This window comes from Cyprinodon tularosa, unplaced genomic scaffold, assembly GCF_016077235.1.
Source record: "Cyprinodon tularosa strain WSP-4 unplaced genomic scaffold, ASM1607723v1 ctg474, whole genome shotgun sequence".
Taxonomy (NCBI): domain Eukaryota; kingdom Metazoa; phylum Chordata; class Actinopteri; order Cyprinodontiformes; family Cyprinodontidae; genus Cyprinodon; species Cyprinodon tularosa.
In genome coordinates this window covers 345,694-359,674 of record NW_024039201.1, presented here as the reverse complement: position 1 = coordinate 359,674, position 13,981 = coordinate 345,694, and the positions used below count along the sequence as shown (strand labels likewise).

The following is a 13,981-nucleotide window of genomic DNA, read 5'->3' as shown; positions in this document are numbered from 1 at the left end:
GTTCTTTCTTTTCATGGGTACTGTCTTGGTTAGAGGTGTCAATGAAGTTTGTTCCTGTAAATTCCCCTCATAGGGATGGAGTGCAAATGTTTTTTTGACCATCCCACTATTTATTTTGTGCCTCACAAAATAAATTTGATTACTTGATTAATTTGATTTAATTTGATTACTAAGTTAAGTTGGGTTAAGCAGTAAAACCCTCTGTCGTTCATATAGATTACAAACTTTCTCTTAAGACATTTATGTTTGATTGTTTGGTAGAACCAGCCTTTGTATCTTGAAGGATTTTTGTAAAGCTTTCTGTTGTATAAAATGACGCCTTTGTTGTTGTTTCATTTCAAAGAGTTGCAGCAGCTCTTTAACCTTTTAACTGCTTGCCAACTTCTAAAAGCACTGCCTTTAGCCACAGAGACATTCACCAAGCAGGAACTGGTTTGGGAAACTTACTAGCTCATGGTGTCCCTTTCCCTTCAACGGATCTGATCATCTCAGCTCCCATATTCGTCCTCCCCTTTAACCTTAAACAGGGCTTGTCTTCTTAAATCAACCAACTCACTGCAGTAGCTTGGCTGAATGACATTTCTTGGAAGGTGCAGCATCTCAGAGTAAAGAAGATTGCAGAGACAGGCAGACATAGGAGTTTCATGAAATGTCAAAGAGCAGAGGCAGAGCAGGGTTCTTCTGCTACGTTTCTTCTTTTTACGTCTTTGGTGACTTTTAATGCAGCTTTAAACCTTTTGAAAAAACTAAACCTAAACCTTTCTTGAATTTTGCTGCACGGTTATAGCTTATTGTCTGACTTTCTCCCACCGGAGTTCAACAATATGTTTTATAAATGGTGTTTTTATCTCCTCAGGTGGAATCTGCATTGCTCAGTCACTGAAGATCCCTCACGACCGCAAACCTTCAGACTTCGATATAATCATCCGTCAGCTGCTGGATACCCGCTACGCCAGAGCTGTGGTCCTGTTCGCCTCTGATGAAGACATCAGGTAGTTGGACCATGTGATTTCACGTCACAATAAATGCTAGTTATTGATCAGATAAAAATCAATACTATTTTTAATCATCCCTTTGTGTTAATCCTCAGTTCATTTATTTCGCCTTTTAAGGATGTTTTTATGTATCCATATTTCAGGTTTTATGATTTTATGGCTTTTATGACTACTTTAGTTCATTGTTTATTGCTTTGTTTGTATGAGAAATATTAAAGTACGCTGGATATGATTTATTTCTCTATGTTTTTTACCCAGCAACATTGAGTAAAAAAAAATTAGATAAATGTTTGGAGAAACTTAAACATCCCACTGGTCTTCCAGGCTTCTGTAGAAACTTAGTTATGAGTTAGAGGAGTTCCTTAGGTTGTAATCAAACTGGGGGGTTTTTTTGGGCTGCAGGGGAATTCTGAACGCCACGAAGCGAGCGGATCAGGTGGGTCACTTCCTGTGGATAGGCTCTGACAGCTGGGGGGCCAAGAACAGTCCCATCCACCAGCTGGAGGAGGCTGCTGTCGGAGCCATCACCATCCTGCCCAAGAGGGCCACCATCAATGGTGAGTTTATTCCCATTATTCATCTGTCCATGCATTCATCTATCAAACTATCCGTCCATCCATGCCTCCATCCATCCATCCATCCATCCATCCATCCATCCATCCATCCATTTATCCATTTATCCATCATCATCATAGGGCGACAGTGGTGTCTGATGTAGGAGTTTGCCCTGCAATCGGATGGTTGTCGGTTCAAGATCCAGTTTTAAGTGTTGTTGTGTCCTTGGACAAGGTACTCCATCTATATTGGCTACTGATAGCTGTTAGAGGGCCCGATGGCGCCAATGTAGGCCAGCCTCGCTTCTGTCAGCTCGCCCCAGGCCAGCTGTGGCTACAATGTAGTTTGCCACCATCAGTATGTGAGTATGTGGGTGAAAGACTAAATATAGTGTAAAGCACTTTGGTCAAGTACAGGCCATTTACCATCATCCATCCATCCATCCATCCATCCATCATCATTCGTCCATTAATCCATCTATTGATTCAATTCAGTTTTTTTATATAGTGCCAAACACATGTCATCTTAAGGCACTTTACTACACTGCAAAAACAATCCAGAAATAAGTAAAAAATGGCTTAAATTAAGTATATTTAGCCTTAATTTGAGCAGGTAAATAAGATGATTTGCCAATGGAATGAGTATTTTCACTCTTAAAATAAGATAGTTAGATAATATTTACTTGAAATAAGACGATAAAATAGTTTTTTCTTATTTTAAAAGGAAATTGTCTTGTTCCATTGGCAAAGTGTCTTACTTACCTCCTCAAATCAAGGAAAAACACACTTATTTTAAGAAAAAATAACTTATTGAGATTTATATTTTTTGCAGTGTATTCACCATATCATCCAGTGAAATTGATTCAAAGTTTTCTATCTAAAGAAAACCAGTTGATTGCATCGACTCATTGACTTGAATGCAATCCCTCACACTAAGCATGCTTGTAGCGACAGTGGAGAGGAAAAACTATCGATCCATACATTCACCTATCTCTTGATCTCATGTATGTTAAAATTTTGATTTTGTTCTCTAAAAGTTGTTTTTCGGAAAAATTGACTAAATACTGTGTTCCCAGAAGAGACCCTGTGGAGCACCAGACAGCAGGGCTTTTTCAACCTTAGGTATGCAGATCAGCCCTGTGTCAGTAGTCTAGAAACCTGAGGATTAGACTCTGAATGACACAGAGAATTTTCTCCCCAGAGTCGATTCAGACATTTTTTTTTCTCTATTGAATATCAAATTAATTGGAGGTCATGAGCCGGTTAATCGGCTCCTTTCTCATTTCTCCTGTCGTGTTCTTTCTGACACGCTCTTATCTCTGCTTCTCCGCCAACGTTCCCTGCCTCCTGAATAAGCACAACTGCTGAAAAACCCAATCAGCAGTGGGAACATCCACTCCGGATTTGCTGTGAAACTAAAAGGCACACGACTCTTTTGATGCTGATTATGGGACATCATTATTCCGCCTCTGTCAGCACTGCTGCGTCTGCAGGAAGCACACATGGACGTTTTTTTTTATTGAACTACCGACACAAAAGTTTGATTTTTAATGTTGACATTTCCACTGAGGATGAGGAATTAATTTAGGTCAGTGTTTAAATATTTTTTTTGACAGGCTCCACCGCAGCTCTTATTTAGACCAAGCTCTGTTTTAACCTTTAACTCAATCAGCACATATGGAACAAGGTGACATTTCACAGCGCTACAGATGAGCAGACAGACGAACAAAGAAGAAATGTGCTGCAGGTCGGCTATATGTGTGGGTTGGCTCTAACTCAGTAGGAGGCAGGAAGTTTTTGGAGGAAGCTGGAGCTTCTCCAGGGCATCACAGAGAAACTCAACACTTCTAACCTTTTTACAGATACAATGAGGAAAATGTGAAGCAAAGACCAAAAGACAAACTATTCTATGACTTTTTAACCTTTAAAAGGAAGTAATCTCCTGAAGCATCCTGGCATGTCTTCTGTATCCGTGCAGCTTTACCTTCAGCAGCAGAGTCTCTATGTAGAGTGGCTTCTAACACCAAGCAGAGAGTTGCTGCACAGTTGTGTTCACGAGTTTAAAGGAAGCGTGTGAGTTTCTGAAAAATGCTAAGAAACAGCTTGAATATTAAAAGATCTGCAGGAGATGTGAGGATTCTCTGCTGTAGCTGCATCTCAAATCACATGCGTCACTTTTTAAACCAAAGGTTCTACAAAAACCTTCACTGGCTCAGTCTTTACAGATGAGGATTTTGGGTAAAATTAAACTCCCCCCTCCTTTTTCGTGTTGCTTGTTGTTGAGAGCATATGCTGCTGCTGCATTTCAGAGGGTAGCTTTGCTCTCGGTATCCCGCGGCTCCTCCAGCCAGAGAGACACCATACTGGCTCTCATTCGGTGAGAAGAGGGTGTAAAGATGAAGTGGAAGGTGAGAACTGTAGAGGTCAACAAGCAGGTTGCCCTCCTGAAAGACCTCGGCTAACAGCGTCGTCCAGCTCACATCTCAGCAGGCTGCTGCTGCTGTGGTGCAGACATGAAAAGGTGACATGCAGGTCGGCGGATGGTTGATCTGCTGCTTTGTTTGTATTCTATAGCTAAAGCTGTCTTTGTCCTTCAGTAAATCCTGGAACAAACAGCAGAGGCAGCTAAATTATGAAGGGAAGAACAGTTTTATAGCTGCTGAGTTTATTCAGCCTCATTCATAGAGTGAAAACAGGAACTTTCTCCCACTAAAACAATCTCATCCATTCAATATTAAAATGATGTTAGAGCATCAGAAAGAGGCTCCACTTAGCTAAGATAATTTTGATTAGGAAATAAATTGGCTTTGAGGACTAAAGGGAGAAATCTGGAGCTCTAAAGGTTTGAGATGTTTAGTGAGGCTTTAGAAATGACTCCATACAAAGAAGATTCTCCATAGTTTGTAGAGCTGCCTGATCACAAGAACTGCCTCAGCTGACTCATTTCAATGGGGAGGATCAGCATCTCTGCTCCTAGCCTGAAAGTCAGAAGTCCTCTGCTAACTCCAAGGCCCTTTCTGGCCACCAGCATGTCCTAATATGCTGCTTTATGTTGATGCTCTGTTAGTAAATGTACATGGTAGGCCTCCATCTATGTTCAGTGTTGGGCGCGTTACTTTGAAAAAGTAATTAGTTATACCGTAAAAGTAAAAAAAAACAATCCACTGGACTTGGTTTCCAAGATTTGAAGACGTTTCGCTACCTCTCCAGGAAGCTTTCTCAATTCATATGTCTGTCTAATTAGTTATACGTAGTTACTAGTTACTTCTCCCAAAAAGTAACTGAGTTACCAACTGAGTTACACCACCATAAAAGTAACTAGTTACTAGTAAAAGTAACTATTGCGTTACTTTTGCGTTTCTCGCCCCCGTAACCTTCATCACCCGGCCCCCACCTTCTCGCTGTGTGTTTCCAAAGCCAGCTGAATAGAGTGGATGACAAAGACAAGAACCTGCAGAGAGTTTTGCATTTATTGCAACTCAACAAAAATGACATCATTAACAGGGGGGGAACGGTATCTGATGGGCTTCTAAACCCCGTCACATAGCGTTCCCCTCTTGTTAACATTGGGGATCGGTATCTGATGCGGTGTAAATATCCTCAGGCTCCATTACCTCTAGTCATTGGGTGTGCAGTTTTTTAACAGGACGTTCAGATCTGACGAGTATATGAAATTAATAACTGGGGATGTCTAATTCTGACATCCTGTGTGTTTGGGTTGTTATAGATACTGCAACATCTATCTATCAATCTATCTATCTATCCATCCCGATTTCTCCCTTTCTCCATATAGGCTAACATTTGATTGTTCACGCTCTCCGTTCGACTGTGGCGCGAGCACAGGGCGACTGTTGCGCGCCTTTAGCGAGCATGCGCGCTCTCTTTCATGAGAAGGCGCACACGAGTCCTATCATGAAAAAAAGGCTACTTGTGCGACCTGAGTAACGCGCTGTAACGGGTAGTCGGCAATGGCAACTGCGTTATAGTTACAGTCAAAGTAATTAGTTAGATTACTTGTTACTAAAAAAGGTAATGGTTTAATAAAGCCGTTACTTTCAACGCCGTTACTCCCATCACTGTCTATCATGCCCTCTAAGCTTAAAGATGCCTGTGTGAGTGCTGCTAGACAGACAGCTGTCATCATCTTTCTATGAGGGCAGCTTCCCTAAAGAAAATAGACCAGTTTAGTAACAACCATCGCAGACCTGGGATCAGATAGAGCATCAAACAGTGGCAGCAGGGACCCAAATCAGATGGATCAGATCTTCCAGGGGGAAAGGAGCATCCAGCCTGTCAGCAGCCAGTCATGCAGCAAGGTTCTGCTGTGGTAGGAGGTTGGATCATCTTTTCTACCCTGATGGTAACATTGGTAGATGTTACCATAGACATGGTAGAAGTCTGGTAGATATTAAGAAGACCTTCCTTTGCCTTCAGGACCTGATTTTGAAGAAGCACATCCCAAAGGCAGGGCTGAGTAGGACCGGGTTAAAATACTGGATTGGTCTGTCTACAGTCCTTTACAGGCCAGGTTCTGTTGGACACCTCAGGATGTTTTTGCTGGAACAATGGAACATAATAACAGTCAGAACTCTCTCAATATTTTTGGATCTCTATTGCAGGAATCAACTGCTTGAAGATGGAATCATTTATTCAGAAAAGCTCTGCAAACTCCAGGTGTGAACAACATGATCTGCAACTTCCAGTCCAGCACAGTGATTCATCTCCTTCCTCTGATGATTTTTGCTCGGTTCAGTCAGACCAAAAGTAGCAGCAGTTCTGAAAGTTGATCTGGGGAAAGATTCCTATCCACACCTTCGGCTCCTCCCCGTCCCCATCTCTTTTTTATCCTCTGTGTTTGAGACACTGAGCTGCCAGGTTCACAGCCCCTATGTGCACGCAGCAGATAGCAGCCCGCCATTTTTTTATGTATTTGTCTTAAAACACGATTAAAAGCTTCCAGGTTGGAAATGCTCCTGCTGACAGAAAGCAGAGCTAATCGTTCCTGGTTTCTCTGTTTTTGAAGATGCAGTGTGACTCACTCACTCACTAGGCTTTTCTGACTTTATTTATCAGAGCTTACCTCATGATGCAGGCATGCAGGTGTCTGTTTGCTGGATGATAGCACTGCGGTTTATTCTGGGCTACCTTCTATAAACACAAAGAACACAGATACTCCCAGCTGGAGCTGCTTGGTGTTCACTCAACTAAGTTTGGATGGATCTAAAGAATATCCATTTCTGTTCGTTCCAAACTGCAGTCAGCATCTCTTCCTGATGTGTGAGCACCTCCTGCAGAGAGAATTCAGAGGATTACAGGTTGGATCCTTTTTATCTGCACGCTGAAACATCTTTAAAGCTCACAGAGAAGCTACCTGCCAGGTTTGTCACAAACGCAGGTTTATCAGGGACCAGAACCAACCACTCATCTGAATAATCTGTATAATAAAGAAAAAGGACAAATTAAATATTATTGATCTTACAAAGATCGACACTGAAACCCACCAGAAAAAGCTTAAAGGAATCTGATGGAACGTCCTGTTTTAAAGTCATAGGGAAACGGCGTTCCAACCATTGAATTTCCGAATTCTCCCGAGTGGTGCACGACTTTACACTAGTGAATAAAGTGAATGTGATTGGTTGTTTATCAAGGGGGCGGGATTGTTGTGGCAGAAGGTTTGCAACCAAATCTGATTGTAGCCGGTTTCTTCGAAGCATCTTACTAACCAGTTAGCAACTTAGTGCTAGTAGGTTCCCAATGGGAAATTCCTCATCCATCATACATTTTTTATTTAGAGGAAAAATGGGGACGAAGATGTTGTGAAAGAGGACGCCAGGGCGGCAGAAGCTTGGTTTGGTGTAGAAGGCTTACAGCCGTACATGTTTGAGCGCTTGCCTCGCATCGCTGCCAGTTCTGTTAGCTCTACGCCTGCCGAAGACACAGACGTCCATCCCCGTGAACACTGGGATGGAACTCAATGGGAAAGGAAATAATGATTATTATTTCTTATTTCAACCGTTGCATTTTTTAGATGCGACATATGAATCAAGATGCTATGACCGAAAAACTGTGATTGACAGATGACCATTGATATATGATTGGCCGAATTTAGGTGTTCAGGCTGACGTATAACTAACTGGCCTGCATAAAATAATGAAAAAAAGCAGATTTTTTTTTTTTAAATAGAAATTTTCTACATTTTGGGAAAATATGGTCTGATAAAGAGTACATTTATATACATGTTTGAGCCAGAATGCTTTGTCATTTAAATATGATTTCCCTACGAATTTAAGCTTAAAAAAGCAAACAGACACATCTGAGGTACACAGATGTCCAGATATTAAAAGTTGTTCTTTGTTTTTGTTTTTAAAAAAATCAAAAATCAAAACAAACCCTAATGGTGTTGCTTTGTGTATGTCCAGCGGACATTTTCAAGGTCATTGAGGGTCTGAAATCTCCAATAGAAAATCATCACCAGTTCAGATTAAACATCCTGAACTGCTGCAGAAAAGTCCCCTTCAGTGGCAGCCGCATGTGAACTAATTCACTTTAAAGATCCAGGAATCTCAATTATAAAACGTTGCATTAAATACAAACTTAAAGCATTGGTATACCAAACACCCAAAAATGGAGCAGGCAAGGATCATCATGATTTATAAAACCACGCTGATGCACAAAAGCAATCAATTTTCCTTTATGGATCACAGCTGTGCCTCAAAGTTTACATCCAAGGCTTCACCTCCCATTGAGCCGTCTTCACGCCCAACAATGGAAAATGTATTGTTACTCCACAAATTGTCCATGCAAAAACTCTGCATGAATTTCATTGTGTATTTAACTGAGCCAGCAGATTAAGGATATTTAATGTTTACCAATAGCAACCACAGCCAAGAAAGAACGTTTACCACAGGTGCTGTTGTGTGAGGTAGAGAGCCTGATAAGTGTCTGTTGGCCACAGTAAATAAAGTATTATCAATGACACCTTCAGTGTCTGATGTGGACTGATCAGATTAACGAGGAAATCCAGGCAGCATGAGCCTAGCGCTGGCTGTGATATCTCAGGTTTATTTACAGAATTTCTTGTTCCCAAAAGTGGACTCAGGCAGAGATTCAGTTGTATTTTGATTATGTTTGAAATCAATTCATGATGTTAAGAGCCGACATAAAATGCAAGTAACATACTGTATAATTTAGAAAATATTAGAAAATACGTTGATGTGATAAAATTGGATAGCTATTTGTAAGGTTTAATATTGGCAAGAATATTCATATTTAGGCTGTAGCTTATTTTATTTTGCCTATACTGTAGTTAATTATAGTTGATTTGGATTCCTGAAAAACTGACTTTGACATAAAGCTTTGTCCATTTATTGCCCATATTAGACATGTATATTATTTATAATTCACAAATACATTTTTAGTTCTTCTCCTTGAGCATGCATGGGTTCTCTCTGGGTACTCCGGCTTCCTCCCACAGTCCAAAAGCATGACTGTTAGGTTAATTGGCTTCTCTAAATTCACCTTAGGTGTGAGTGTGTGCGTGAATGGTTGTTTGTCCTGTTTGTCTCTGTGTTGCCCTGTGATGGACTGGTGACCTGTCCAGGGTGGACTCCGCCTCTCACCCGTAGACAGCTTGAGAAAGGTACCAGCACCCCTCACGACCCCAGCAGGGATAAGAGTGATGTAAAATGGATGAATGGATTTTCAGTTCTATTTGTACCCAGATTGTCTATCCTTGGACTATTTATTTGTTTGCTTAGACCATGCACCCAGCTTCCCTTTTAATTTTTTTCTGTTTAACCCCTGTGATAAACAGGAATAGCCTGGGTCTGGTGGTTCTGAGGTATTGCTCCATGAAAACACGTTCCCTCCCAATTCACCCATTTCCAAAGTATCTGATATATTTAAACCAACCATTGTGCACCATGAAACATGAGTTGTTTGATGATTTATTTCTTACAGTATTTCATGTGAATTTCTCATACTGTCATAATTCTGCACTTTTTGGTTCTGTTTAGATTTTCTTTTTGAATTTTCAGTTACACTTTGATTCGTGTATTTCTTTGTTTTTCAGGTGATTGGTTTTATTTCCATTTTGTGTCATTCTAGTTGTTTTCTAGTTGTATTTGAGTTCTAATGTATTTCTTGTCCCCTTTTCTCAATGTCCTTTTCCCTAGCTCCCTTCTAGATCCTTCTCTCCACACCTGCTTCCAATCAGTTGATTACTCCATTCTTTGTTCTGTTTGGCATTTATACTCCTCCTCTGCAGTTATGTTGGCTGCATTCTCTTCATTCTTTCATTCCCTCCTTGACCTATGTGTTCCCTTTTGCTCTGGTTCCTGTTCTCACTGATTCGTTATTTATGGATTTAGGATTCTGTTGCCACCATTTGTTATTAAATCTGCAAGATACCACCTCAGCTTCCATCTATGCATTTTGGTCCTGTAAAAAAAACTTGACTCAACCTAACACATGCTTTGTATCCTTTATATACTGATCTGTGGTACGACTTACCCTGTTGATCACAGAAAGAGTGTGATGTAACATCTAAATATGTCGAACTTATAGGAATGGAAACCAGCCTTTTTTAATATTTGTGACCGGACCTGGCAATGCCAGCATATATCCCACAGCAGTTTTGGATCTGATAATGATGATCTATGATTTAAGTTTCATATGAAGGGAAAATTGAATGTCTAGGAGAACAAAATCTGGCTTCAGTTCTCCACCTCAGTCACCATCTATGTCGCTAGTTAACCCTCTCTGACCTATAATGAATTCATTCAATAGTTTTGAATCGAATGGAGCAAAACTGAGAATGTAAGAGGCTTTTGATTTGTGACTAACAAAACACAGTTTGTGAAGAGGTGTAACTTTTCATAACTGTAAAAGAAAGAAAATAATCTATGACATTATTTCTCTCTGCAACTTACAATGCATATGGTAGCCACATGATTCAATTTTACCTTCATACAGATTTTAAGCTTTGAAACTAACAGAAAGATCTTTAGGCAAACTGGGTATCTATAATATATTATGCTTCTCAAGCTATTTGATTTGTAACCATCGGCATCTGTGATGTAGGATCTGTTTACCTTCCTCACTGCTTTAGTTTCAATAAAAACACAGAGTTTTCACGTCCAGGCTCCAGTTAGTTTAATCTAAATCAGAAATATTTAGTTTCCTGACTGTTTCCCCACTCAGCGTTCAGCTAAATCAGGTCCAGTAATTAACGCTCCCCATCCAGCTTACTGGCTGAGGCCCTTGGCATTGGTTCTGGCCCCTGGCAGTTACTTTATTTTTTTCTGGCCATGAGAGATGGAGCTTGGCTCGACTTTGAGATGCAACCCCAGAATGTTTTTGTTTGTCCGCCTGCTCTGTTTTTCTGTCGAGCAGAGGGGAACTGTGTGCCTCCAGGAGACGAGGATGTGAAGAAGCTGCTTTGTGCTGCTGGTTGGAGATTTGGTTTCTGTCCCACAGCAGATGATCCCTTACTGGGGGACGTTCTGCCAGAGCTAATATTACATTACATGCAGCTAGACCAGAGAAAGAAAATAAACACTAATTATCCCTCCATCCGTCCGTCCGTCCATCCATCCATCCATCCATCCATCTATTAAGATTTTTGCTGAGGATCTTTAATGATTTTCCTGCCAAAAAAGAGACCTTCCTGTGTAAACAGATCTCTCATGGCTTTCTGACATTTAGAGGCAGAAGAAGATGTTCCAGATACAAAACGAGGTGAGAACGTCAAATGTTCCCTTGAGTGAAGCTTCTCTTAATCTTCAAAACAGGCGCCTTGTGAATCGTTTTACTAACGCTGCTGCATGGCTCACGGTGGTGACACACACGACTTTCCCAGCAAGATGAATCACATTCTGTGCTGCTATGAACAAGGGAGCGAAACGTGTCACTTTCCCTCAAACACTCTACAGACTGCTCCCTACGTTTGATTCTGAGCTAAAAGCCTGAAACACTGGCAGCAGCTTCTGTGTTTCAGCTATAAATACATCAGAGTTGATGCTACGACACGCAGCCTGAATAGATTCCACTGAAGCAGCAGGTCAGAAACAGGAAAAGTAGGCACATTCAACCACAGGAACAGCAAAGCTCTGTTTCCTCATATCATTCTCTGCATCCTCTTTCCATCAGATGCAGTCAGAAATAGAGATAAACATTTGAGCCCTTTAGACATTGGATGGTTTACCTGAATTTGGTGTCTCTAAATCTTATTTTTTTCACTTGAGCAGAACAAAGCATTCCCCGTCCTGGAGAGTCCAGACTCTCTGTCAAAACATCAATATGCTCTAAAGAAGTGAGTGGAGCTTCAAAGTCATAATTTCTTGCTGTTTGTGTCCCAATTAGGGGGATGGAAGTCAGTCCTGACAGGTCAGAGCAGCGGAGCTAAAAGTGGACTCGGACAGATGCTGATTAATAGCGTCATTAAAAGAAGACAAACTGTGTGTAAATGTGCAACAGCTCCATGCTGGATCAATACCGGTGAAGCAGCAGCAGAATCTCCTTTCTGCTGCCTTCCAGGCTTCTCTGTAATATATGGGCTGTAATTAGCTTACGTCTGAGGAGAAGCGCTGTTGCTGGAGTTCAGTTCATCTGGAGCGTTTCCTGCATTAAGATGGATCTGAGGTTCTACCAGTCAGTTCTTCTCTGAAAAACTGCCACGATGCTGAAAGGTTCATGTGATTGGAGAGAACCGAAATTCAGGACAGGACTGTAGATCAATCCTGCATCTGATTCTGTCTCAGTGAATCTTGGGTAAAACGAAGACTCCTTACCTCGGATTGCATCATCATTCCCATTCTGCTCACCTGGGCCGAACTCTCCCTGCTGACTCAACTAAAGCTCCTGTGTTTAAAAGATCATTTCAGCTCATTGCATGTTAGGAAGTTCTTAAGTTCGGTTCTAATCGAGATCAGAAAAAGATCTGACTGCAGTTAAACTGATGAATGAAGAATCACATCATTATCCAGTGAGAAGAAACCCTGACATCCTGGCGAGACGTCCCAACCCTTCACATCCCCTTCCTCTGGTGACCAGCTTTAAAGTCATGCCTTGGATTAATTCTTAATGTTAGGTTGAAATGGATCCTTAACTGGATCAAATTGTTATTGACATTTAAGTCAAATCAACCTACATTCAGTCATAATTGTTGCTTTATAGCATGTTGCATGAATCATTTACAATACCTGTGAAAAATAGCCTGATTTTTCTTTTCTTATAATAATAACTAAGTGAAACTCAAATATCTACAGCACAAACAGAAAAAGTTAATACGTTTATTTCTTATAGTCATTAAGCAGGTGTAGGGGATAATTATCTTTACCTTCTAATTATAAGTGAATGATTATATCAGGCAGAAATTGCAGACAGTGGAGTCAATGATGGCAGGACTGAAAAATGCTGGATTTTGCATTCGGGTACTTGCTTTTTTGTTTGTTTGTTTCTTTTCCCCACAGACCTAATAATCACTTTCAATTCACTTTTAGTCACCACACACGGATAACATAGAGCTGGCTGGCCTGCCAGAATTATGGCTGCTGTAACTGGGAGAGTCCCAGTTCTACCACCCAGTTAGTTTAGAAAGCCTAGCAGCCAGATCGGCCTGAGCTTTGCAGTTCCAAAAACACATTTATAATTACTGTCATGCTGCTAAAACAGATTTAATGATAAGTTAATTCTAAACTCACCACTTATTTTTATTTTTATTACACTGTCACAAGTACAGATTAATGAAATTCACTCCCTGCATTTAACCCATCCCCTTGGGGAGCAGTGGGCTGCCATTTTGCGGGGCTCAGGGAGCAGGGTGGGGTCAAAGGTCTTATCTCAGGGAGCCAGAGTGGCAGTCTGTGGGGGTGGGACTCGAACTCAGAACCTCTGGATTCCAAGTGCAATGCCCTAACCACAGCCACCACTCCCCACGAGATGAATGAGATGAAATGGTTTGGGATGTATTTTCTCATTTGAAATAATCTAAAATGTATTTTTATTGCAATTTAAAGCTGTAAAAATTACATTCGTACTCTAACTTTTTTTGGTACCTCCAGAGGAACCAAGGCTTCAAAAAAGTCTAATTGCTCTAGTAAATGTGTACCGAAACACAGAAAAAGATGAAAAGTCTAGAGGTCTGCAACCTTTCAAAATACAAATATCCATTTTGCCCTGAGTCCAGTTAAATAAGATCTGTTTAGACCAGCAAATATTACATGACCTCTTAATAAAACACAACGTATTATTTTTGTTAAATATCTGCTGTGAGAAATCTGTTGCCATTTTTATAACAGCCATCAAGTTTCTGTTCTCTAAGTTTAAAAAGTGGGATAAACGTGTGTGTGTGTAGAATTTCCAAGCTAATGTAAATAAAACAGACCGACATATGTAGTAAATATGAGCATTTAAGAGTTAAATGCTCATATA

At 40.7% G+C, this 13,981-nt stretch overlaps 1 protein-coding gene across 1 annotated transcript in view; it reads left to right on the top strand.

The window, feature by feature from the left end:
- LOC119794301 (metabotropic glutamate receptor 7) overlaps positions 1 to 13,981 on the top strand; it is a 195,090-nt gene that overhangs the window by 109,253 nt on the left and 71,856 nt on the right. Inside the window, exons 3-4 of the mRNA XM_038301790.1 lie at positions 857 to 992; positions 1,398 to 1,552. Coding sequence (XP_038157718.1) covers positions 857 to 992; positions 1,398 to 1,552 — 291 coding nt within the window. The remainder of the gene's footprint in view (positions 1 to 856; positions 993 to 1,397; positions 1,553 to 13,981) is intronic.